Source organism: Thalassophryne amazonica, chromosome 5 (assembly GCF_902500255.1).
Source record: "Thalassophryne amazonica chromosome 5, fThaAma1.1, whole genome shotgun sequence".
Classification (NCBI taxonomy): domain Eukaryota; kingdom Metazoa; phylum Chordata; class Actinopteri; order Batrachoidiformes; family Batrachoididae; genus Thalassophryne; species Thalassophryne amazonica.
In genome coordinates, this window is record NC_047107.1 from 40,432,214 (window position 1) to 40,459,502 (window position 27,289).

Here is a 27,289-nt window from a genome sequence, read left to right on the forward strand (position 1 = left end):
GGTTTCTAAACACAATTATGACAGAGTTTTGGGGGGAAGAGCAAGCTGCAGTACCACAGCAGGCAGCAGAGTTTCTTCGTTTTATTATTATTATTGTTTACATGCGCGCACGTGAACGGGACAGTTGGTCCTCAAACTGGGTCCTGCAGAGGTGGAAGGACCGCTGAAAGCGGCTGTCATCCAGACACAGCTCCTGAAGCAAATAATGATACTGATAATGAGCTTTCCACAACAACTCGCTCCGTGTGATCAAGATCCGTCATGTTAACTTGACTGACAGCCGGAGCCGGCAAGCGGAATGGAAGCTCCTCCTATTTGATGACGCACCGGGGTGAATTTTCGCAGCAAAAGCAGAGAGACACACCGGGTGAAGGAGGCGCGTCCGTCGCCACGCAACCCCCGCGAATTTGTAGCGTCTGATCGCGCCCGGTGTGAACGCGTTTTGGTTGTTTTAAATAGATGAAAATCATCATCTATTTTTGGCATTCCCGCTCCTGCCCGCTCCCGTTCATTTTTATTCCCGTCCCATCCCAGTCACGGGATTGATAAAATTTTGACTCCCATCCCGCGGGAATCCCGCAGGAATCACGTGACCCACGGGAATTCCCGAAAAATGTCATCCGTTAGTGAGTACCAGAATTCTTGCTGGTTGGTAGGTGATGAAATACTTGTGTCATGCAATAAAATGCAAATTAATTATTTAAAAATCATACAGTGTGATTTTCAGATTTTTTTTTTTAGATTGAAGTGTACCTATGATAAAAAATTACAGACCTCTCCATTCTTTGTAGGTGGGAAAACTTGCAAAATCGACAGTGGATCAAATACTTATTTGCCTCACTGTATGTCACACATGTTTTCGTCTCATGTTTTTGTGTATTGACATGACAGTGTCAGTTGCTGCTCAGGCTGTTAACATCATTTGTTAAAGCCTTTTATTACACGCTGCATTTTGTGTGACCGTTTTTGGGTGTGCCTTTTACAGTGCACATTCAGTTTGGACTTTTTGGTTTGCATATTAGGGTATTTACGTGTTATTCCCATGGCTCATTTGGTTTATCCAACTGTCACCTGACAGCACACCTGGTGTAGTTTTGCAATATGTAAATTTCGTTGTGCTGATTGCTGTGCAATGACAGTAAAGGTGATTCTGATTCTAAACGTAAAAAATATCAACTATGTACGTAAATACTTATAAACATACCAGCTTTAGTTATAATCTATAACCTGTGAGGCAGAGCTCTGTAGTTAAAGCGTTCCAACTCCGGACAGCAGTCATGTTACTATTTACATGTGTGTGACTTTCATTAAAATAGCAACCTATGTGGATTAGACAGCAGATGAGGACTGCAATACTGACACAGAAATCGGATCGTGTCACTTACTATAAATTACATTGACAATCACACAGTGAGGTTGGATTTGAATCAGAAATACAATAAATCTGATTTGAACTGTCACACTGAACATACTGGCACCAGGAGGGTCCATGTATGGTGCCAGCCTGTCAACCAGGGAGTGATTTAAGGATACAGTATCTTACTCAAAAGACATTCTGACACAGAGAAGTAATCAGGGATTGATCCGCTGATACTTCAGTTAAAGGACAACCTGCTCCACTACCTCAGCAACAGTCTTCCTAGTTGGTCAATTTGTGTGTGTTGGGAGAGCAGTTTTAGCAGGCTAGGTGATCCCTGGCCTCTCAGTTGTTTCCATGGTAACAGACCCATTTGCTTATGGCATATGAAAGCAAGGGTGAAAGAGCTTGAGACGATGTGTGAAACAGGGTCGAGAGACAGACAGGTGTAGTTGTAAGAATATAGAAACGCCTTTCCTCCTGCTCTCAACTCCTCGGCCACGCCTCTGTTCCTCTCTTTCTGTCTGTCTCATTTTCTTTCTCCCGCTTTGTCTCTCTTTCAGCCGTCTGATCAGCTGTATTAACAGGGTGACACTTGCTGAGCGGGGTTAAAAGGGGCATCTATTCACTCAGTGTAGACACCCTTCACTGCTCTCTGTACATTTGTGTGCATGCGTGTGAAAGTTAGACCCAGCACAGTGCAGCTCAGTCTCACACTTTTTTCTGTGCTCCCGTCACGAAATGAGTCAAATTTTCGTGACTTTTTTTTTATTTGACTATTTCTAACTCTAACCCTACCCCTTCTTCTAACCCCCCCCCGCGGTGCAATTTGGTGCTCCCATCACAAAATGAATTAATGCTCCCACCACAAAAATATGGCTCTTTTTGTGACGGTATCACAAACCAATAAATTCACTTTTCATGATGCTGTCACGAAATGGCGTGAGAATGGGTTGCACATTGTTGAGCCAGTGAGTAAAACTTTAATAATGTTGCATATAAGTGTGTATGCACGTGTATGTGTGTGGGCGCTTACCCATGCATGAACGAAGGGGACGGGGTCTTTAAAAAAACACCCTGTCAAAGGCGTTACAAGCAGAAAAGAAGACTTTCGGGTGGCTTCCCCCTAACTCACAGATATGAAGCTGTCATGGGGAAGAATAGCTGCATTCACTGAATGACACTTATTTTCTCCCACTTTACGCAAGTGCAGTGAACACAACAAGCATGGGAGCAGCTGAGGAAGTCATTTTCTCCACATTGGACAGCAGTGACAGACGTGCAGCAATTACTATAAGACACCAAGAAAACAGCCATTCCTACTTAGCTTTGTTAATGCATTCTCCCAGGATGCCTCAGGCTTTTTAAAAAATTCATTATGGATGTTTACTGTGGATGCATTACATATGTGTGAGGGAATGTAGAAGGAATACTGTATACATCCGTGATCATATGTCACAGTTGTCCATTACCTGTCAGTTTGGTGACAGGCATTCCAGCAAATCTAAAATAACTGGTTTATGTCTGAACTCAAATTATTTCAGACGTTGGAGCACTTTATTTGTATTTGGTATAATCAGGGTTACTTTATAATAACATCTGCCTAGATCGTTGCCCATCATGGACCCAAATGAGTTTGGCAATGTGATGGATGTAGTGATGCACGACACGAGCACATGCTCCTGGCTCTGACCTTACCAGGCCTATACACATTTGGACAGTGACAATTTTTGTAATTTTGTCTCTGTACACCACAACATTGAAATTTAAATGAAACAATCAAGACATGCTTGTGGTGTTGACTGTTAACTTTAATACAGTGTACACAACAAAAATATTGCATTGATGATTTGTTAGCTACAGCTACTTATATACAGTACTTTCATTTTCAAAGCCAATAAGTAATTGGACAAACTAAATTATAAGGGTTATTTTAATACAAATCATCACTTTTACAGTCAGTTTACTTTCAAAAGACAGGGACTGGGTTCATAAACTTTTCCAAAACGGAGTCCATTGTGAAGTGAAGCACAACTGTCACTCTGATTGGTTGGTATCATGTTCAGACTACAAAACACCCATGAATAAGCAACACAGTTAACCAAACATTTTTGCTTACAGTGCCCAGTTTTGCTAGAGTATTTAATGCCGTTGAAGTAACTAAGTGTGCTAGGCCTCACATGGGTTTGTGCACTCTGTGCAAGTACACTTTGCTTCCATACTTAAATTAGGGCCTATAACTTGTGAGCAGTGGTTACATTTTAAAAATTCAAGTTGTTGTATTCTGTGCCTACAGTAACTGCATATTGCAGTATAATTTTGCTGTGTGTTTGATGAGATGATCTGTATTTTTAATAGTACTTGTATTTATACCAACATGACCTGAACATGGATGGATGGATGGATTTATTTGGTAAAATTCCCACCTATACAAATACACGTACAAATAAAACTGAGGATAACACATTAAAGCATATAAACACTTATTTCCAGTGTGGCCCTCTATAACATCAAATACAAGATTAAAAACAACACAATTAAGAAAAAAAGAAAAACAAACATCAACACAAGCAACAATAGTAAAATTTAGATTAAAATGGGCTAAAAACACAGAAAATTAAATTTTACAATGCTGTTTTACCATAAGTACACAAGTTAAAATATCATAAAAACCAGTAGTACTCGTAAATATACAATTCTGTAATTGCGCCATAAAAATTCTGATATTTAGAGTGAATGTCTCCACTGATCTTTTTCACACTGGGTCAGCTCTGACAGCTGGTCGAAACGGACTGGGATTTTTTTAAAACAAAAATGTCAAATAAATAAATGCACCACCACTACCACCTATATTTTATGCAGCTTCAAGATAACCTCATTTTGTTGTTGGTGTTATATCAGCTTTACTAGTGATGTTGCACATTATCACACACTGTTGTAATTGTCTCGTGGTTCTGCAATAGGTCTCCTTGTGTCTTGTCACTTTGCCTGTTCAGAGTTGCCTAATGACTTGGCAGCATTGTCTCTTCTGTACACCGATGCCATGCGCCTTGTTCAAATGAGACTGTGGCAGAATTAAAATCCTCTTGGTGCTAAAGTGAAAAGCAATATTTTCCTGTTACCCCTCCCCTCATTGTTTCACCCCCCATTCACCCTGGTGGCCCACTGCCCACTTTCCCAGTAAGAACAGGTGTCCCGTCACACAAGAGAAGAGTGTGTCTTAATCAGTTCCATACCAGAGAAGGCCACACAAACACACATTGACGTGCACTGAGTATGAACTCTCAATCCGGCAATCATCCATGCAAACACACATACTGCACCCTGCTGTCACCCTGCCTTATGTCTAGGAGTGACACTTGGATGACACCGGCAACAGGATTATAAGAGTGTATTTATTAGTCTTAGAAATGGCAGGACTGAGAGTGCACAGGATGATAAACACATTTTAATTACACAACCGCGACATGAAAACAAGGGCAAGTCAGGGCGAGGCCAAACTGTCTAAAACATTAAGACATTCAAAAGCATTCATCACAGAAGTAGCTTTGAAATATAATGAGGCATGAATTGAGAATTGAACGCGCTATTTCTTACATCGCTTAAGCGAAAGGAGGAAGTAACCAGCAGTGATTTTATTTTCTGTAGGCATTAAACCAAACAGGTTTGTCATTTCGAAATTAATCGACACTGGGTAGTATTAAATTATTCATTTATTTATTATTTTAAATTGAAATATTGAGACAAAGACCAGATAAGGATGAAAGCAGTATGGAATTTAAAGAAAGAATCAAAGAGTGGAAAAACAAAGACACAACTTCCCTCCTCCTGTGTGCTTATTATCCTGTTTTGATGCTTCAGGCAGACAAATGAACTTCAGGTGCCTTAAAATCTCTCTGTGAACTTTCTTTTACCCCTCAGCTTGTCCTGCCTACACTAAACTAGCACAGTGGCAGATATGTTATTTCTCTTTGGTGCTGATGCAGATTTAGTCACGCGCATCCACCTCATTGGAGGCCACACAGTGAATGGAGTTTTATAGATATTACATATCCATGCATAAGTACACAGCTTCTCATTTCTAACAGTGCAAAACCCACTTAAGCTCAGTCTCTTTCAAGCTGAACAGATATTCTGCCACAGTAAGCGTGCACATTTCGTTCAATAAATCTACAGTAAACTCCATTGTTTTGTGTTCACAAAAAGTGATATGTTTAATTTTAACAAGCTGACTACAAGTATTTGTGTTATTGCTTTCTGATTATGTGATTCAACAAAGATGACAAAAAATAGCATAAAACATCTACTCTAAGAGCAAGTCAAATATGAATTCTGTTTAAAGCAGTCTTTTCTGCTGCCTCTCCCTGCCTGGCTGCATCTGTTGTCGTATGCATACTGCTCTGAAACTGAGGCAAATAAGTGCAATTGGCAGTTACAGATTGTGAACCATGCCCACTGTGGATTAGTACTTCACTGTTTCAAAACGATGCTTGTGTCTAGCCCTGTTTGGAACGTCACAGTAGCTCATTTAATATGACTGTAAAATATAAAATACTCACATTATTAAAATCCACAAGATTAGACACTGGTGTGGCAGCCCAGTCTCATCTTTTTTGTTTTTTTGTTTTTTCCGTGCTCCTGTCATGAAATGAGTCAAATTTTCGTGACAGGGTTTTTTTTTTAACTCACTATTACTAACCCTACTCCTATCCCAACCCTAACCATAACCACCCGTGACGACCCCCCCCCCCCCCCCCCCCCCCCGCTTCACTTTTAATTTTGTGCAGCCATCACGGAATGCATTAGAATGAATTTGTGCTGCCGTGACGAAAATGAGGTGCTTTTCGTTACAATATCATGAACCAATAGATTAATGTATATTTCGTGCTGCTGAATCATGACTTGCTGTGAGACTGGGTTGGGTGTGGTGCTAAATTGTCATCATAAAGACACGGCAATATGCAACTGAACTCTGTGCTCCTTTTCAGAAAAGCTGGTTCACTCATTCTATGTAAAAACCAAAACAAGTGAATCAATGTAACGTGTTAGTGTTTACAAATAAATGTATAATTTTTTCATTTGTATATTAAAAAAGAAAGAAATTTTCAACATCCCGCTAGACAGCGCCTAAGCGCACATGTGATGACATCACAGCTCTATCCAGTTAAGGAGACAAGGTTTCTTTCAATAACAAGAACTGTCAAAAAACTTTCTCGTGTGTGGTTGGAGTTGTGTGGCAATAGGAATTGCCTTTTGAATGCTTGAATAATGATGCCAGTCGCACAAAGAAATCAAATAATAATGAAAACATGTTTGGTGCGGTGTCATAACTCATCAATCAGTCGCTCCGTGAGGCGTCATAACATCCGATCGGTTAGCAGCCTGGTGCGCTGTTATAACAGATCAATCAGTCGCTCCGTGCGGTGTTATAACAGATCAGTCAGTCGCTCCGTGAGGCGTCATTACATCAAGCCTGGTTCACGTGGCAAGATAATTAGGCCAATATCGGACCCGTTCTTCCCCTTTCAACAATCTTAAGGACGCCCCAATGATCGTGATGACGCTAAATATAATCTTATCAGATATTCCTGCCATGTGTGGTGTGTTAAGAAGGACGTGAGGAGCTAAATGTGACATGCAGCCAATCAGAAAGTAAGGGGTCTGACCTGGGAATGTTCGTGTGTGAAATCTGTTTGTGTGTGTTGTTTTTACCATGTGGCTGACACCACACATTGTACAACTAAACCTGTCGGATCTATGACTTTTTTTTTTTTTTAATCACCACGTGTGTGGACTCTCAGGTTTTGGAAAACTACAGATAATTTTAAAATCCTGCGGTTGACAACACTGTGATATAACCAGTCACCAGTAGATGGCAGTGTTCTATGCATTTTGACACCAGTTATATCACGTGGCCTGAATCACAATTTAACAGACTTTTCGGCTTTGAGAAGCAACCTGGGCTTCTTCTGGCATTTTTACATAAAACAAATACAATAACAACGTCTATAATCCTAGAGAATATATTCATGAGGGTTTTAGGCACAATATACAAAGGCTTTAATGCTGTTGTCCGTGTGGAGCCTGATCAGAGTGTCTCAAATGCATTTCTTCTATCGTGAATGTACTGAGATACCCATAATGTACCTGGACACAGCATGTCCACACTAAAACTTCAAAATTAGTGCATTACTTTAAAACTAAAACATATATCTGACATTTTCACTTTATAAAACTTCAGACGTGATGATAATATAAATAACTTGTCCAAAATTAGTTTGGTTAAAATTTTAGCCATAAGTGAAAACTGTAGGCCTCTGGATGACTTGGGTGACATTGCCAGCATGTTAGAATGGGGTCAAAAGAAATTAGTTTTTTTCTTTTTTGTGATCAGTTCTCCTTTGCCTGCAGAGGATAGAGCGGTTTCTTCTAGAACCAGCTCTCCTCTGTTTGTAGAGGATAGAACTGCACATCTACTACAAAAAGCTAAGTCTGCAAAAATGTTAGTGGACTAAAAATTATCGGACCAAAACTTATTGGAAGATAATTGGTCCGATGATGGTTTTCAAAGTTATCTGAAAAGCTAATCCGATAATGAAAACATTATCTTCGATAATTAGCAGATTAGCTGTGCCCACCACTGGTTCTAATTAACACAGAATAAGGAATGGAGTAAAAAAGGAAAAGAAAGATGCACAAAAAATTCAGAAAGCAGCCACAAAGGCACACATTGAAAAGACAGAGCAGCAGCAATCTACTGCAGATGAATGAAGAGTGACAAGGATTGGAATGGAACATATGTTGGGCCCAGGCAGCGTAGCTAGCTCTCTAGCTTCCTTGAGCTTTCTTCACAGACATGGTTATATCTGGAGCGAGTTGGCTGACTGGCTGGCTGGCACCGTTGGCTGCTCAGTGGTCCTGAACCAGCCTATTTGAAGAGGCTGATGTGTTTTATTTGGGCTCGCTTCGCACTGTCATGTGCACTCGGAGATGGACTGTAATTGAGAGTCAGCTCTAATCTGCATGAAGGCAAGCTGAGAAAAGTCTCAGAAACGAAAAGGATGGCATGGATTCATAGGAATCACACATCACTGTGTAATCCTTTGGGTTTAAATTTTTTTTTTTTTGTCAAAAATTTGAACATATTTTGCTAAATTAGTAATTTTCTTGCAGTGTTTTCTCACCTCTTCTCACCTTTCCTCTCCCCTGATTTGTCATCCCTGGAGCTAAAATTCATACACACATTTTACTTCACTGTTACCTCACTGGACAAGGCTGAACTCAGGGTCACCAGTGCAGTACTGCTTCATTTACCTTCTTTCTCTGCTCATTTCTTTCATGATTTCTCTCTCTCCCACTCTTTACACACTTATATGATATGTTTTCCGTCACTGGATTTCCGAAAATATTACATTTTATTTGCTAGTAGTGACATGGTTTGTGTAGCAGTCACAGTAGCGTGATGTTGCAGGAGCTGGAGGTGGATATGATGGTGATGTTTGGGGTACAGGTTTACATCTTCAACTGCTTATCTACAATACTACTACAATAATCATTGCTTGACAGTAAGCATGGCCAGCACATGTAGGATTGACAGACACTGGAGCATTAATTCACCAGTCCAGGTGTGGCCAGGAATTATGAAAATGCGCATGTGACCAAGTCCTGACAGGACACAAAAATGTAGTTAAACCATCAGAAATGTTTCATGCGAAGAATTGAGAAGCAAGATTGTTATGTGGACTGATTCCAGCTCCTGCAGGAGTGGCCTTCACTGTTGTTTCAGCCTGACAGCACATAGTTTGGGATGAACTGGTTATCAAAGTACAAAGTAAAAATAATAATCAAAAGAAAATTGGTAAAAATGGACTGCGTTTCTGTAGCACTTTTCCATCAGATGCAGATGCTCAAAGTGTTTTACAATTGTGCCTCATGTTCACACACTGGCGCCATGCAAGGTGTCCAAATGCATCTTTGGGAGCATCTTTGGGATTAAGGGCCTTGCCCAAGGCACTTAATGATTTTCCTGTCTGACAGGGAATTGAAACAAGAATCTTCAGGTCACAAGTCCACAGCCTCCATTACCCCCTGCCTCATCACCTACCCTGAAGTACAGTAAAACTGATCAGTTAGTGTTTCTATGTAGGCTCTCAGTTGTCCAGGTGGTTTCCATAGTAGAGAAGCTTGAATCTTCGACTGGACTGGGTTGCTTGATGCGAGGACGTTTCACTTCAAATCGCAGAAGCTTCCTCGGCTGCGATTTGAAGCGAAACGTCCTCGCATCAAGCAACCCAGTCCAGTCGAAGATTCAAGCTTCTCTACACTTAGTGGTAACTGTCAGTGCCATGTTAACAGACCCTTTCCATTTTATTGGTAGGAAAGGTGAAAGAACAACACTTAATCCCTAGGGCTGTGACTCTCTCAGTGTTGATTTGATTGATTCAATTCTGATTCATGGGGTCACAAGTCGATTCAAAAATTGATTTTTGATTCAAAATCGATTTTCTATTCTAAATCAGTTCAGTACATAAAGCTACTAAGTGCTCCAGTGTGCTAAAAAAGATGGTGTGACAAATGACGCCATAAAATCAACATGTATCTAAGGTTATGTAGTTTTATATTTCAAAAAGGCAAAGTAAACAAAAGCTCATCTATGAATAAAGGCATTTGTTTTCCATGACGCTGTAGGGGTGCAGGTCTGTTGAAGTGAAACAGGTGATGTAGCTAGTTATTCTTTTTTCACATTCAGGATTGGTTGGAATTTTATTAAACTGATGCAGTGTGTGCTTGTCAGCTCCTGGTGTTGCCGCTGCGGCTCTTCGGCTTCTTTCAATTTGGGTTGATGACCAGTGATGACGTGTTAAATGCACACGAGCATTTGTTGTGTTTCCGAAATGCTTGACCTTTCTTTTGTACAGCTTGCATATTAAATTGTTCATATGAGTCACCTCCTTTTCCGGGATATTATCAGTTATCAAGTTGTTCACCAATGAATATGGCTTTATACACCCTGAAGAAAACCATACACCCTTGGGCCTCAGGGTGTATGGTTTTCTGAAGGGTATAAAAAGCCATAGTCATTGGTAAAACAACTTGATAACGATTTTATCATATACCTATAAATAATAAATGTTGTATGGTTTTCTGAAGGGTGTAAAAAGCCATATTCATTGGTGAACAACTTGATAATGATTTTATCATATACAGTGGTCCTTCGTTTATCGCAAGAGTTACGTTCTAAAAATAACCCGCGATAGGTGAAATCCGCAAAGTAGTCAGCGTTATTTTTTACAATTATTATAGATGATTTAAGGCTGTAAAACCCCTCACTACACACTTTATACACTTTTCTCAAACAGGCATTAACATTTTCTCACTTTTCTCTCCTGTGTAAACACTCAAAGTTCAAACCTTAGTAGAAAAAAAAAATAGAACATTTTCCTATAAATAATTATGATGGCTTTTAGAACTAACAAATTTAATTTTAATGATCAACCTACGAGGTTGGACACGTAAGAAATTATTAATAGTAACTCACCAGTATTTCACAGTTCCTCTGACCCCGCCTCTTCGTCGTGGCGCCGCTCCGCTGTCCGGATTGGCTGATTACTCGGGTGGTATGAAAAATATTACCCGTCTGCGAAAAGGGTGTATTGCTATTTATTCTTTAGTGTTTTATCCAATCATATTGACATATCATTTATAGGTATATGATAAAAATACAATAACATGCTTTTGGAGCGCGGTATGCATTTTCAGAGGCCCGACGTCCATGCCCAGTCACCCAAAATGTCATTTTGGGTGACAGGATGGACTGAGGGACTCAGAAAAATGCATACCGCACGACAACAGCATGTTATTTGCATTATTATCACTTTTTACTGAGATACACAACACGTAACGCGTACATAAAAAGCTGGCTCACTTAACTTCTGCCTTGTCACCTGACGCGCGCGCTGCTCTTCAAATTCAGCAGTGCGTCCTCATCAAGCTGGCTGCTTTAGCTGCTGTTCATTGTCGTACTATCCATGAGAAAATCATCCGGAATATCCATATTGGGACCAAAACACACTTCTCACCTTTTCATCTTTTCCTCTGCGGACAGTTCTTGGGCTGTGTGCACGCTATGACGTCATTTGTTCATGCACAGCGGACGGGTATAGCCAAATACCATCGACGTAAATCTATGATACCGGCCCAGCAACGCCCCGGTAAAGTGATAATAATATATAATATGAAGTGCACCCAGACGCTTGCCTTTATCTTTAACACAGTGAGTTGAATTTGTTGCTGCTCCATGCTAATGAGCCAAGCTAATTTACTAAAATGGCCCACCCAAACTTGTATGAAAACCAAGAAGGATATGTAACAGCAACTCTACATTTATGATAGTGAAGTGAAACTAAATCAAAAAGGACACATTATTGTAAAAAATGATTTTTGAAATATTTGAATTGATTGTGAATCTCTTAACAGGAGCATTTTGAGATCCATTTTTTTAAATGTATTTCTTATATATATATATATATATATATATATATATATATGTATATATATATATATATATATGTATATGTATATATATATGTATATGTATATATATATATATATGTATATGTATATATATATATATATATGTATATATATATATGTATATATGTATATGAGGTCTATTAGAAAAGTATCCGACCTTATTATTTTTTTCAAAAACCATATGGATTTGAATCACGTGTGATTACATCAGACATGCTTGAACCCTCGTGGGCATGCGAGAGTTTTTTCACGCCTGTCGGTTACGTCATTCGCCTGTGGGCAGTCTTTGAGTGAGGAGTGGCCCACCCTCTCGTCGATTTTTTCATTGTTTAGGAATGAGTCAGAGACTGCTGCTTTGTTTGATCAAAATTTTTTCAAAACTCTAAGGCACAACTGAGTGGACACCATTCGATAAATTCAGCTGGTTTTCGGTAAAAATTTTAACGGCTGATGAAAGATTTTGGTCTGGTAGTGTCGCCGTAAGGACGGCCCACGGCGCCTGATGGCGATCTGCACTCTGAGGCGGCGTCATCTTGCTGTTTCAAGTTGAAAACTTCCACATTTCAGGCTCTGTTCACCCAGTAAGTCGTCAGAGAACAGAGAACTTTCAGAAGAAGTCGGCATGAGGAGTTTATGCGGACATTCCACTGTTAAAGGTCATTTTGTAATGAAAGAATGTGCGGGCAGAGTCGCATGTCGGGCCGCACCCGACCACGGGGGGTCGCGACAGGAAAACACCTTAACGGACAAGTTGGAACATGCCCAAGCTGTTAAACAATTTCTCAGTTACTCACTTGTTGAAAGCCATCAAAAGCCGCCTGAATTTTACAAATGGTTTTCAACACGGAGGTGTTTTTCCTGTCGCGGCGCACACAGATTTGCCGAGTCGTCACGGAAACGACCTCGGCGAATTTGCGCGCACGTCTTTCATTAAAAAATGTCCTTAAACAGTGGAATGTCCACATAAAGTCCTCATGCCGGCCTCTTCTGAATCTTCTCTGTTCTCTCACGACGTCCTGGGTGAATTAAGCCTTAAATTAGGATGTTTTCAGGTCAAAACAGGCCGATGACGGCGCCTGGAAGCGCTGCAGGATGTCCCGCTCTGTGGGAAGTCCTTACAGCGACAGAAACACCCCATAATCTCTCATCAGCCATTAAACTTTTCACCAAAAACCAGCTTAATTTCTCGAATAGTATCCACTCGGATATTGCTCACAGGTCCAGAAAAAATTTTGATAAAGCAACGCGCGCCGTCTCGATCAGCGTGTGAAACAAAGGAATTCAACCAAGAGGGTGGGACCACATCTCAATCAAGGCCTGCCCACAGGGAAATGACGTCACCGACACGCGTGAAAAAACTCAAGCATGCGCACGAGGGTTCAAGCATGATTGGTGGAATCGCACGTCATTCAAATCCATATAGCTAAAAAAATAAATAAAAGGGTCGGTTTATTGTCTAATAGACCTCGTATATATATATACATACATACGAGGGCTGTCAATAAAGTATAGGTCCTTTTTATTTTTTTCAAAAACTATATGGATTTCATTCATGTTTTTACGTCAGACATGCTTGAACCCTCGTGCACATGCGTGAGTTTTTCCACGCCTGTCGGTGACGTCATTCACCTGTGAGCACTCCTTGTGGGAGGAGTCGTCCAGCCCCTCGTCAGAATTCCTTTGTCTGAGAAGTTGCTGAGAGACTGGCGCTTTGTTTGATCAAAATTTTTTCTAAACCTGTGAGGCACATCGAAGTGGACACGGTTCGAAAAATTAAGCTGGTTTTCGGTGAAAATTTTAACGGCTGATGAGAGATTTTGAGGTGATACTGTCGTTTTAAGAACTTCCCATGGAGCGGGACGTCGCGCAGCGCTCCCAGGCGCCATCGTCAGCCTGTTTCAAGCTGAAAACCTCCACATTTCAGGCTCTATTGATCCAGGACGTCGCGGTGGCTGCGAGCCGACGCTGCAATCCGTCTGCATGTCTTTCATTAAAAAAATCTCCTTTAACAGTGGAATATCCAGATAAAATGCTGAAACCGACTTCTTCTGAAACTTCTCTGTTCTCTCACGACGTCCTGGATCAGTAGAGCCTGAAATGTGGAGGTTTTCAGCTTGAAATCAGCCGTTAAAATTTTCACCGAAAACCAGATTAATTTTTCGAACCGTGTCCACTTCGATGTGCCTCACAGGTTTAGAAAAAATTTTGATCAAACAAAGCGCCAGTCTCTCAGCAACTTCTCAGACAAAGGAATTCCGACGAGGGGCTGGACGACTCCTCCCACAAGGAGTGCTCACAGGCGAATGACGTCACCGACAGGCGTGGAAAAACTCACGCATGCGCACAAGGGTTCAAGCATGTCTGACGTAAAAACATATGAATGAAATCCATATAGTTTTTGAAAAAAAATAAAAAGGACCTATACTTTATTGACAGCCCTCGTATAAATATAAATTTGGGGTGATTGGGCTTTTGGGGTTATGTTTAGGGTTAAGCCACCTTGATAGTTGTGCACATTTGATCCCCGCACTGGCACGCAATCTTGCGTACCAATAATTAAACTCTTCGTAAACTGCTGTAAACTATGAGGCTGTGTGCCAGTGTGCTTTTATTAAAGCTTAAAGGACTTGATGTAACAATACCTTGAATGAATCATTAGCACAGCTTCTTACTTCGTATCTGGAGTGAGAGAGGGGTGTCAACATCATTGGGGTCATCAGATGGGCACCTTCCATCTTCAGTGTTTCACTGATTTAGGCCCAAGACACCTCCGGAGGGCTTAATGACAACACTTGACATTCCAGGTGTGCCCCTCTCTGTCTCTACCCCTCACCAGTCATCTCATATCCCAGTTATTATCTTTCCTTTTCATCCACAGCCAATTGCTGCTTCGCTCCACCGCCTCTGAAAGTGCCTTCACTGCTTGGCGGAAGGCATGCCCTTTCACTCCCATCTTTTTCAGTAACCTGGTTGTGGTTTTGGCAACAAACCCTCTGCAACCAACTTCTAAAGGAAACACCTTGGTAGTCCAGTTGCGCTGTTCTGCCTGGGCTGCTAATTCAGCGTACCTCAGATGTTTTCACTCGTACGCTTCTTCAACAGCAGCTTCCCAAGGTACAGTTAACTCCAGGATGTATAAAAGTTTTTGAGAAGTTGACCACAGGATAAGGTCTGGCCTAAGAGTAGTTGCTACTATCTCTGTTGGAAAGACGAGTTTGTGGCCACGGTCGACCTGCATTTGCCAGTCTCGGGCGAGCTCAAGGAGGGAGGTGTTCGCTGTTGCCAATGTTTTGGGTGGACGTGCAAAGAAAATATTGAAATGTTCAAAAATTCTGGCACACAAAAATTTCATGCCACTTCCATGAACTAATCGTGAACATTGTGCAACCTATTCGCAAACACTGCGTGTCATTGCACACAGGGCGCGCATTGTCATGCAGTGACACACACTGGCCCAATTAGATCACAAACTGTTTGCGACATGGTTGCAACAGATTGCGCAACGTTCACGCCTTCTAACTTGTTATGAAGTGGGCAAGTAGGGCCCTGGCAGGAAGAATTCCTCTATAGTTTGCGGACCGCACGGACATTTTGTGCATGCCATGATCTCGACACTCATTGGGCATGGCAACTTCACACATTGTTCACGCACCAATCAGTGACAACTGCACACTCGTCACGCACCAAACACCAGTGGTCGCACACTCTGCAGTGCATATAGTGAGTCCATCATCAGTCTTGATAGATTTCTCATCTCAACAGTGAAGGAGGTACAACGTCAAGATGCCTATCAAGAATAATACAAAAAAAACGAATAGCAAGACCAGCAGTGGCTGGAACACTTGAAGAAGAAGAAACAGACACAGAGGGACAGCTGGAGTCAGAGATTGCATAGATGGAGAGGGCTATTCCTCTCCCTTCATCCTCCTCAAGTGTGGAATTTCCAGCACTGAAGATTCCAAAGAAGAGGTCCAACCAAAGCAGAAAAAAGGATTGGAGTCAGCAAGAAAGAAATACCAGAATACAATTAGAGGGATGAGGGAACCAGGACGCTGGCCAAATTTGTGATGCAGCACCCCCAGCTGTTCGACAAGAAGCAGAAGAATTGGTTATAACATGGCGTCAAGTGGGACAAAATAGGTCCAAATAATGCCACGACTGCTTTGTCCATGTGCAAAGTGGTTGTGGCAATACATGCCTTTGTGGGAATGTGCGTGTTGTGCATACCATGTCATACACCATGGTATGACATGGTGTATGACATGGTATGCACAACAATATTAGTATGTATGCACAACAATACTCCAACAATACTTGAACATGGTGTAAATCAGTTGTGTGATAGTGTGGCATTGTGTACCGATGTGCACCATTTTCAGTCACGCATTGCATGAAAAGTGCATAACTTGGGTGTAAACATGATGTGAACGGTGCACAAACTAGGCTTCACGCCTTCAAGTGTACCATGTAAATGACACGCATTGGCATGATGAATTGCACTGCAGTGCGGAGTCAAAATTTATGCAAGATGAGCAACCATTTAGATTTAGGGTTATGGTTAGCATTAGGGCTAAAAATAGTGGCTGAAACTTGATCATGTCATGAAAATGTCATGCATTTTGTAATGGTAACATGAAAATTTCAATTTATTTTCATTTATGTAGCACCAAATCACAACAAAGTTGCCTCAAGGCGCTTCATACAAGTAAGGTCTAACCTTACCAACCCCCAGAGCAACAGTGGTAAGGAAAAGCTCCCTTTGAGGAAGAAACCTCAAGCAGACCAGACTCAAAGGGGTGACCCTCTGCTTGGGCCATGCTACAGACATAAATTACAGAACAATTCACAAAACGAACATACAGGAAATGTTGCCAGTGCACAGGACGGTTTCCAGAACAGATACCACACCCATCTCTGGATGGAGCCGCACCTCAAACAGAGAGAAAAGGGGAAAAAAAGCAGAATCAAGCATCAGAAAGACAACAAACACTGTGTAATTTGCCAGCATTAAGCAACAAGAAAAACAGAAGAAATACTAAGGTGATCGCTGGCCACTAGCCCTAAGCTTCACTAAAAGACCCAGAATTTAGATAAAGTTGAGGCCACGGCACGCTCCATTTCCTAAAATTAATTAAAAGAGTAAAAAGCCATACGAAAGGGAAAATAAGTGCATCTTAAGTCTGGACTTGAAAGTCTCTACAGGGTCTGACTGTTTTATTGACGCAAAGAGATCATTCCACAGAACAGGGGCACAGTAAGAGAAAGCTCTGTGACCCGCAGACTTTTATTTCACCCTAGGGACACAAAGCAGTCCTGCACCTTGAGAACGCAAAACCCGGGCTGGTACGTAGGGTTTAATTAGGTAGGGAGGTAGGGAGGTGTCAGTCTGTGAACAATTTTATAGGCTAGTAGCAGAACCTTAAAATCTGATCTCACTGGGGCAGGAAGCCACTGAAGAGATGCCAAAATGGGTGTAATGTGGTCAAACTTTCTGCTTCATGTAAAAAGTCTGGCAGCAGCATTTTGAACCAATTGGAAAGCACTAATGCTGCACTGTGGTAAACCAGAAAATCGAACATTGCAGTAGTCTAATCTAGAAGAGACAAACTCATGAATCATGGTCTCAGCATCAGCCCAAAATATATTGAATAAAATATATAACTGGACTGGAAGTGCAGGTGGTTGTGCTGTTCTGAAATCACCACAGACTATATACAAATATGAATTAAAATGACCCCAGTTCTGAATCTGCCTCAGAATCTACCAAATGCTAAACTTGATCCAAAGTCCACCGTTGCACCAAATATCATTGACATCTATTTAGGAGTTTTTAAGATATCATACTTTCAGACAAACAAATATGTGCTAAAGCATTACCTCATTGGCAGCGGTAATGAAGAACAAAACAAAAAGAGTTATTTGAATATTACCTTAGGTGCACATAAATTAAAAGGCTACTTCATAAAAATGCAGAACTTTCTTAGCAGTATTGCCATGTGATAGAATCCTTTGGACGGAGATAGACTGATTCATCACAGTATATTTTTTCCTTGACGTGGTAGATGGGGGTCATATGACCACCATCTGTTTAGATGTGCTACAGCCTCTAAATCCAAATTGTTTTTCCTACATTTGAGGATGCACACAACTGTGAGTTTGAGGGGAGACATCAGACATATCGTGGCACTGCACCGTATCACACACAGTCTCTCTGTTGGCCTCTGTAACAGATTGTCGGTGAGAATGTGGAACTAAGCTGTGTTTTTGGGGTTAGACGTGGAGCTGTACAGGATGTGCTAGGGAAAAGGAATGGCTTGGAAAGACAAGGCCCTTCTGTCTCCTTGTCATTGCCTAATGCCATGGGGGAGGTTGAAAGTGCCAATGTGTGTCTACATTTGTTGGTTGTGTGTTGCAGTGTTGTAGGTGTGCGCAACAGGCACGTAAATGACGCTGTGGTACTTACCTAGCGAGTAGCTGTTGCCTTGGCGGTGCTCCAGGTTAATTTGGCGTGCTGTGAGGGGTTTTTTTTTGTATCCATGCATGTTTTGGTAATGTGGCACCAGATGCCACTCCATGTGCCCGAATTCTGTTGACATTTGGCGTTTAAGTGAGTAGACACACAGGAAGGAAGCAAAAAAATGGGAGGGAAATTTAATCAACATGAAACAGCAGCCATTGTTACGATGTGTTGTATTGCTACGCAGAAGGAAATTCACCAAGACACAAATCCATAAACACAAAAAGGTTATGTAATGTCACTCAGGTTCTTTTGCCATTTGGGTCACAGTGATTCAGTTTTTGCAAAAGCTCAGTGAAGTTGGCAGAGAGAAAAAAAAATGGGAGGGAAGCAGGGATCGTCAAAGGATAAGAGAATAACAAGAGAAGGTTACATGGCATAGAGGAGCATTGATTGAAAATTGTGCTTGTGCGTATGTGTGCATGCCCGTGTGTGAGAGAGGTAATTTCAATTAAGCATTCTGGCAAAAGAAGGAGCAGGACGGCAGGGTGACCAGTTTATGCCAGCTCCTCTTGGCGAGGCCTTTATGGTTTTTAGGCATGGCTTACAGTTGTTTTCTGATAGGATAGTGAAAGAAGCTGGGAAGCAAGGACAACCCCAAATCAGAAAAAAGAAACAAAAAGAACAATGACCCCATAGTTTATATTTTAACCTCAGCACTTCTAAATAAAGTTGACCAGATGACCACAGTGCCCTACTGTATGTGTGGAAAGTTAAAATTTCAGACAGGTAAGACGGGGTAAGGCCATTAATGGCTCTAAAAATGGACCATTAAAATCTTAAATTCAATTCTAAAATGAACCGGAAGCCAGTGGAGCGAGCAGAGTACAGGGCTAATATGCTCATCTTTGGAAGTGTTTATTAAAAGACAAGCAGCAGCATTTAGCACCAGTTGGAGGTGTGCACGTGAAGACTGGTGTACAGCACTGTGGATGCTGTGACGTTTGAAGGAAGTATCTCTGTCTTCTTTTGTATTCTGATATTTATCAGGGATGTGTTCTGGTTCTCACTCAGTTCAGTGCTTGCATGGATTGGGTGTGGGCAGGCTTATGGAGTTCAGTGATTTGGCCGGTTATGTCACTTCGGAAAGCTTCACTGACACAGATTTTGCAGATGATGCGGGGATCTTGCCTTGATTGTGGCACAAGCTGAGTAAGTTGTCTGAGTGTCTGGGGTTGCTTTTGTGCTGGATCATTGGCCATATTTCGATGGTGGGGAAGTAATCAGTGGGGTAAATGCTTTTGGGTTGTGTCAAAGTTCTGTTTGTTACCAAGAAGGCATGTGAACTGAGTGCAAACCAGTGCACTGGATGCAAACTAGGCAAAGCAAAATCACGTAATTAATTATGGGCCTGCTATGTTGTATTACAGCTGTCAACTGTCAGTGTCTTTAAACTGGAGCTGGCCAGCACTGTGATAATAAGCAGATCCAGCTCTCTGGGCAGGAAGCAGTGTCATGCATATGAAGTACAACCTCATGCAGTCAGCACAGGTACCACAAAATGCTGAATGTGTATTGACTGGTATGACAGTGTAACACCTGCCCCCACTGCTATGTGTGAAGATTGTTCACTGATCACACATTCATGGAATCAATGGCACATTAAGACAGACAAGTACCGTCTCAATCATAGTGCTTGCAGCACTGTTAATGACTGTAATGCGCTACTCATCAGGATCCCTAGCAAGAGCCTGCAGAGGCTCCAATGCATCCAGAACTCTGCAGCTAGGATCCTGATGAGAGTGCGCAAACATGAGCACATTACCCCCATCCTCCACTCACTCCACTGGCTTCCCGTCTCCACCAGGACTGAATACAAGGTCTCCCTCCTCACACACCAATATATCTATGGACATGCACCCCCCACCTCAAAGAACTCCTCAACCCACAAAACACAACACGTTCCTCACGCTCCGCTCATTTAAATCTCCACACACCCAGAACTAGGCTAAGGGCCATGGGAGATAGGGCCTTCTGTGCTGCTGCCTCATGCCTGTGGAATGCCCTCCCTGACACCCTGAGGGCACCACAATCCACTGACTGTTTTAAAAGGAGTCTAAAGACATTTCTTTTTAACAAAACTTGTGGTCCCTCCTTTTAGATGTTTATTTTAAATTCTTTCCATTTTAAAATATGACTGCTTGTTTTTTTTTGTTTGTTTTTTGTTTTTTGCTCTTATTTTGTCTTTTTAACCTGTAGCCCCTTGACATCACTGATGAAAAGGGCACTATAAATAAAATATAAATTTTATTTATAGTGCCCTGAACCAAATGGCTGAATTACCTCCTCAGTATGCAGTCAAGTTCTCCAGAGTCCTGCTAATGACCGCATTAATTGACTCAGGTGTGTTGAAGCAGAGACACATCTAAAAGTTGCAGGACACCGGCCCTCAAGGACTGGAGTTGAAGACCCCTGGACTCTAGTGGTTAATCGCTGAGCTTCAGACCAGAGGATGCTCGGTTCAAAACCCAACCATCCCAACAAATCCCCTAGTTGCTCCTGGTATGTAGTTTCAACATGTAAATGATAACCCGTTTTGCCAATACTCATGTTATAGTCACCCTTTCTTGACTTGAATTTCACCTCTCACACAGTAAATACGCCAGATCTGTCTATAGGGTTCTATGCATATGTGCAAACACACTTACTGAGCAGGTGTTCGATTTTCTGTGCCATTGCAGTATACTGTATATATTTTACAGGAGTCAGACCATTTTTTTTACATGCTGAGGCATCTGTATGCTTATGTACACCTGAACAGATGCACTGCTGAGTGGGAGTGTTGTGACTCATACATGTAGCTGCTGATCTCAAACAGATATCCTAAGAGTGCATTAGGTGTCAGGCTCCCTCCATGTGAGTCTAAGCTTCCGCTCTCTCTCTCACACACACACAAGGTGAAGGGTCACTGATGTTGTTTACATTTTGCATCATGCACTTGCCCGTATGCACCATTCAAAAAGGCACTTTATGCAAATAATTTGCTTCTATGTGCACCCCCAAAAGAAAGTTGTTTTGCAAAAACTCTATCTATCCACTTTTCCCCAAAAAATTTTTCCCCAAAATTGGATTTCTTTAAAAGAAAAATTAACTGCAAAACTGTATGTATAATAATGGTTTTGTGAGTTTGCAGTTAAACTGCCAGCTGTTTCATGCCTCTCTCGATCATACACACTCTAATCACAGCTGCCATTGTTCTGGTGTCTTAGGTTTCAAGCCAGGCATAAATCAGTGGAGCGATACCTTAAAAAAACATCTGGCCTGCAGTTAGAATGGAAGAAAGAACCTTGGCACCAATTCTTAGTTATTTAAAAAGTTACAAATGCAATAATGTTGTTTCTGTTTTGTTTTTGATTAATTCATTCCATCATTCATTCATTGTCTGCCACTTATCCGGGTCGGGGTCATGGTGGCAGTATACCAAGCAGCTCATTCCATACTTCCCTCTCAGCTAAACCTTCTAACTCTTCCTGGGGATTCAAACACTATCCAAAATCTGCTGGGAGATATAATTCCTCCAACATATTCTGGGTCTTCCCCGGGGCCTCTGCCCAGTTGGACATGCCTGGAAGAACTCCCTAGGGAGACCATGAGGGGGCATTCAATTTTCAATTTATTTTCATTTATATAGCGCCAAATCACAACAGAGTTGCCTCAAAGCGCTTCACACAGGTAAGGTCTAACCTTATCAACTCCCAGAGCAACAGTGGTAACAGTGGCATTCTCACCAGATACCCAAACTACCTCAGCTGGCTCCTTTTGATGCGAAGGAGCACCAGGCCTATGCTGAGTCCCTTCCAGATATTTGAGCTTCTCACTGTGTCCCTGAGTGTTTTGTAGTTTTGACCATTATATTGATTTAATTTTTGCTGAATTGTATGATGTGTGCCCTGAGACAGACTGACGTCCTATCCAGCATGTACTTGTCTCAAGCTCTATGACTGCTGGGACAGGCTCCACCCCCCACATCACCCCACCCCACCCCCACTTGGCCCTTGATTGCAGTAAGCAGGTATAGAAAATGAATGAATGTATATGATGCGTATGTATTAGGTATTTTGATTTTTAATCTGTTTTAGAGATGGTTATGTTTTAATGCTTGTGTGTTAGGATTAAGTCCTGTTCTCACTTTCATGGATATGCATCACGAAAGCTCACAGTTTAAACCTTACTCCTTACTAAGGAAAACCTTAATAGGTCTGGGAGGGTTTCCCATGATGAACTGGGAGTATTCCGTCATTGTGCCATGGCTTTGTTTAAATGTGGCTGATGAAGGTAGCACAGTGGTTTAGTGGTTAGCACTGTTACCTCACACCAAGGAGGTCCTGTGTCTGCTTCTCCCTGTGTGAAGTTTGCATGTGCTTCCTGTGTTTGTGTGGTTTCCCTCTGAGTGCTCTGGTTTCCTCTCTCTTCCAGAGACATGCAAGTCAGATGAATTCATTCATTTTTCAGGGGAAGGAGGCTTGAGCCTACCCCAGTGATCATTGGGTGAGAGGTTGGGATTGCATTCTATCGCAGTGTCGACACATGTAGACAAACACTCTCGCTCACACCTACAGTTTACAGTTTACAGTCATACAGTTTACAGTCATCAATTCACACAACGTGCATGTCATCAGAAGTGGGTGAATGCAGCTCAGAATCAATCTGTGTATTGTATCTGTGTATCAGAATCAATCAGAATCTGTGTCCGGCAACTTCATAACTCCAAAAACTTTTCCTCATCTAATCTCTCAGTCTCAAAGGCTGATGTCCCAAAGACATGGTTGTCACAGCTGGGAAAAGTAAATCTTTCAACAAATTTGACATATTCAGCATAAACATTTTGCATTTGATGTCTGATCACATGAAACCAATGAAAGTCTGAATCTTAGTCTTAATCCAGGGCAGTTCAAACACAGACTCTTCAACTCCTCACTCAGCTTCTCAAGATGATCCTCCAAAGATCACAACATTGTCCACAAAGTCCAGGCCAGTGAATGATTCCTCACCAACAATGGCACCTAAGTTGCTGGACTTCACAGCTCTACCTAACACCCAGTCCATGCAAGTGTCGAAGAGAGTTGGAGCCAGAACACACTAGGATAGTCACACTGGACAAACTTAAAAAGTGTCACATCTGTTAACTGTAGTAAAACTGAGGATTGTTACTGTGACACCAGCTCAGCTCACAATTTTGGTAGCATTGTGTCATTGTGTGACCGTGCTGGGTAGAGGAGAGGTAATGGTGTGAAGCACATACAGATTTAACAGTCATAGTCCATATGAGGAAAAAATGTAGAGCTTCATAAACTCAACACAGAGACAGAGTTAGAGAGCAACAGATTTCCCTTCTCCTTTTCTGCATTTCTTCATCCTTCTATCCGTCCCTTCATTTCGTTCTGCTTTTCTTTAACCCACACCTGAACCTGTCTTTTGCGCCAGCTCTTCAACATCTCACTCTAGCCATGCCTGTCAAAGACCGCTGAGGGCAGAGAGAGACAGACAGAAGAAGTACTTGCATGAATTATCTCACAGAGCAGAGGTTTCACCTCTCAGGTAATCCTATAAAAAGCCAAGGTGAGCTGCTCCTCTGCCTTCTGCTCATTATAGCAGCTTTAACCTGCACAGCAGCCGCTGCACGCTTCCTAGAGCTATATTGGGACACGAGTGAAGGGGTTGGTGGAATTGGGCAGCTGGGGGCAAAGAGTAAGGAGACACCCACAATGCACACAATGCCTGTGCACCACATTTGTGTACTTTTTCCTATACCTCCTTCTTCATTCTCTCTCTCTCTCTCTCTCTCTCTCACACCTCTCGGTTCCTTTTTTTAATCTTTTATTCATAGCTTAGCAGGTGATGAAAAATTTATGCCCTGAGTCTAGCATTGAAATAAATGCAAAACGAAAACAGAAGCAGTTTATACTGACAGTCTGAATATCTCTATCTAGAACAAGGCTGCTTGCTGCAAATCAGGAAGCCCGGTGCTCTCCTGTTAACTCTGCTGTGTAAATGATGCTTTGTGGCTTCCTACGAAGCCAGAAGATTAGTGTGTTTTGTTTTTCCCCTCGACTCGCCCCCTTGTCATCTCACCAGAGGAGTGGGAAGTGGGCACTTTTTCCCCCCACCTCCAAGCATCGTATCCCAAATGTTTTCAGTGATTCTCCCCCTGTATTTACTCACGTATCCAGCCCCACAGCCCAACCCTCTCACCCTTCCTGCCGCCTTGATTTCTGGTAACCGATCAAAGTGGGCAAAGTGTTCAGTTTGCTGTAGTACATGGTGATTGTGTGTATTCATGGGTGTAGTCTGAATTGTGTGTGTGTGTGTGTGTGTGTGTGTGTGTGTGTGTGTGTGTGTGTGTGTGTGTGTGTGTGTGTGTGTGTGTGTGTGTGTGTGTGTGTGTGTGTGTGTGTGTGTGTGTCAGTAAACCTTAGTACACCTTAGTTGGAGCTCTGGAGTCCCTTGCCTCCCTTAAAAAAAAAAAAAAGAAATCCACCCACACACATGCATACAGATATACATGTACCATTTGGCCGTTACAGCTTTTAAGAGGGACAATCCCTCTCTTTGGAAGTGTTATGCAGAGGCTAACACTCCCCCCCAGCGATGGCATATTGCTGCTGTTGATTTTGGAAGTGTTGCACTTCACTGCTCCACCTCCTCCTCATTTTAAATCTCTGTTTTATGAAACCTGACCAAGCAATCTGTAAAACTGTATTTGCACAATAAAACGCGTTTGTGCGAGTGTGCAAGCGAGACGGGATGACACACACAAACCTAACTGTATGCGTGAGTGTGTGTGTGTGTGTGTGTGTGTGTGTGTGTGTGTGTGTGTGTGTGTGTGTGTGTGTGTGTGTGTGTGTGTGTGTGTGTGTGTGTGGTGTGTTGTGGAGTCCTGCTGTCAAATGTAATGATGTGTTGTGGTAGAGTGCTGAGAGCAGAGAGGCCAACTTGGCCTTGGCCATGGATCTAACTGATGATCTGATGCTCTCTGACAGCAAGAGAGAGAGAGAGAGAGAGAGAGAGAGAGAGAGAGAGAGAGAGAGGGATGGGGAGAGAGGATGAGGAAGGAAGGGAAGGAGGTGAGAGCTCTAATTTAGGTCAGAGAGGAAGGATGGAGGGATGTTAAGGCACAGAAGGAGTCAGGAAGCCAGGACCAAAAGAGGAAGCAGCAGCAATGTTCTTTGCTTGTTTTGGAGGTGTTAAATTGTGAGGTGTTATCAGAGCGCCAGTATATACATGAGAAACATAAACTTTATAACAACATACATGGAAATGAGCTTTCAAGCTTTCTGGGAAATTCTGAAGTAATGCTGTACCTCTGGTAGAGCTGAGAGAATGACTGTATTTCTTTGGTGCTAGATCTGTCAGGAGAATCCTATAGTACCACAGGAATGACTTTGTATCAGCGGTAACTTAACTGTCTTCCACTGGACACAAATTAGCGCAGAGTGCAGAGCAAGTGTTATTGATAATTTCTTTTCTTGCTGACATACTTTAAATCTGGGATGAACTTGCAGTTATTTGTGTGCTCATGGGTACACTGTTCTTCAGATGAGGTGTGACGATTGACCATATGACCATAGACCAACAAAAACCTTGTCAAAGTGGAGTGCAATTTATTTCTCGTATTTATGCTGCACAATATTCAGATACGTATGCCTTACATAGGTGAATTCACGACATGCATACATGGACACACAACAAAACGGAATTAAAAATAACTAAGGAAATAAAAATAAACAGTAACAGAAATACATAAAATGAAACTTCACCTTACTGCTTCACCTCAGGGAGCTTTGGTGGCTACTTGCCACTCGTGCTGTGACACATTACGCCACATTTTGGTGCACTAAAGCCAAACAATTTTGCAGCCTGCACTTTGCTTTGCACTCAGATTACACACTCTGTAAATAGCAAAGTGCAGTTTGAACATGGCCCAAATGTACTTGTACTATCTGTTTTAGATTGTGTTATTGGTCCCATTGGGTTATCTTTTACTTTGCAATTGGTGTCATCTTGACCAAAATTCAGAGATAGTTGCATGGCTGTTCATCTTTCCTGTTAGACATCACCACTGGGGACAGTTCTCCATGCTGGTGCCATAAAGCATCATAGAAGAAGTCTGGAGTGGAAACAGGTTTCAGCTGTTTGCTGAGTATTGCATAGCATTTTGTGTCTCTTGTGATAATACAGTATGTATCCTGTGTGGTGAAACTCATCTGCGTTTCACAGTGTGTGATGTGAACATCAGGCACATCCATCTCCTCTGTTATTTTGTTGCAGTTTAAGCCCATCACCTGACTATAGCTGTATATTCAACAAATCCTCTCCTTTTTAACATTGGCTGGAGTGCATGTCAGTGCAGCAAAAGGTTTCTAAATTGTTTGATTACCCATATTTGTCTTCTCTGTATTAATCAAATGCCACTTACAGGTGCTGCAGCACAGAAGTAAAACCTGGCCTTCAGTAGACCATTGTGAGGTTTGTTACATGAATCAGCATAGAAACTGTTGCCAAGCATGACTTTTCTCAGATTCTGATAAGCACACAGGTGCCTCATTGCTGAGGACCACAGCAACTTTCCTGTGCATTGGACACACTCATGTAACACCTGGCTGCAGCAGGTCAATGGATAATTTTAGGAGATGATGTAATGTATGACTCCCTCACTTTGTAGATGCAGCAATGCACAGTATCAGCACATGTTCACAGAGCAGGCCTGACCTGTTTTGTGTCTTGTTTTAGTACCCTTTTTGTTCTCTTAGAGATTAAGTGTGTGGTTAGTTTCAGTGACATTCACATTTCTGCTGCTGTAAAGCAAATTCCGTTCAGATCTGTACAGATTTGAATGGTCCCCTTCCACATGCTCATAGTGACACCAAGATGCCCCGATGAGC

General features: G+C 42.0%; 1 protein-coding gene and 1 long non-coding RNA gene across 4 annotated transcripts in view; one reads left to right on the forward strand and one right to left on the reverse strand.

Moving 5' to 3' along the window:
- LOC117510360 overlaps positions 1-27,289 on the reverse strand; it is a 903,074-nt gene that overhangs the window by 480,678 nt on the left and 395,107 nt on the right. The window lies entirely within an intron of this gene.
- The window catches only part of kiaa0825 (KIAA0825 ortholog), a 429,491-nt gene that overhangs the window by 263,528 nt on the left and 138,674 nt on the right, over positions 1-27,289 (forward strand). Inside the window, exon 23 of one of the 3 annotated variants that reach the window (XM_034170047.1) lies at positions 23,832-23,964. The exons of the other annotated variants lie outside the window; for them this stretch is intronic. Coding sequence (XP_034025938.1) covers positions 23,832-23,949 — 118 coding nt within the window. The 3' untranslated portion in view covers positions 23,950-23,964. Of the gene's footprint in view, positions 1-23,831; positions 23,965-27,289 lie in introns of those variants that run through there. 3 annotated transcript variants of the gene reach the window in all.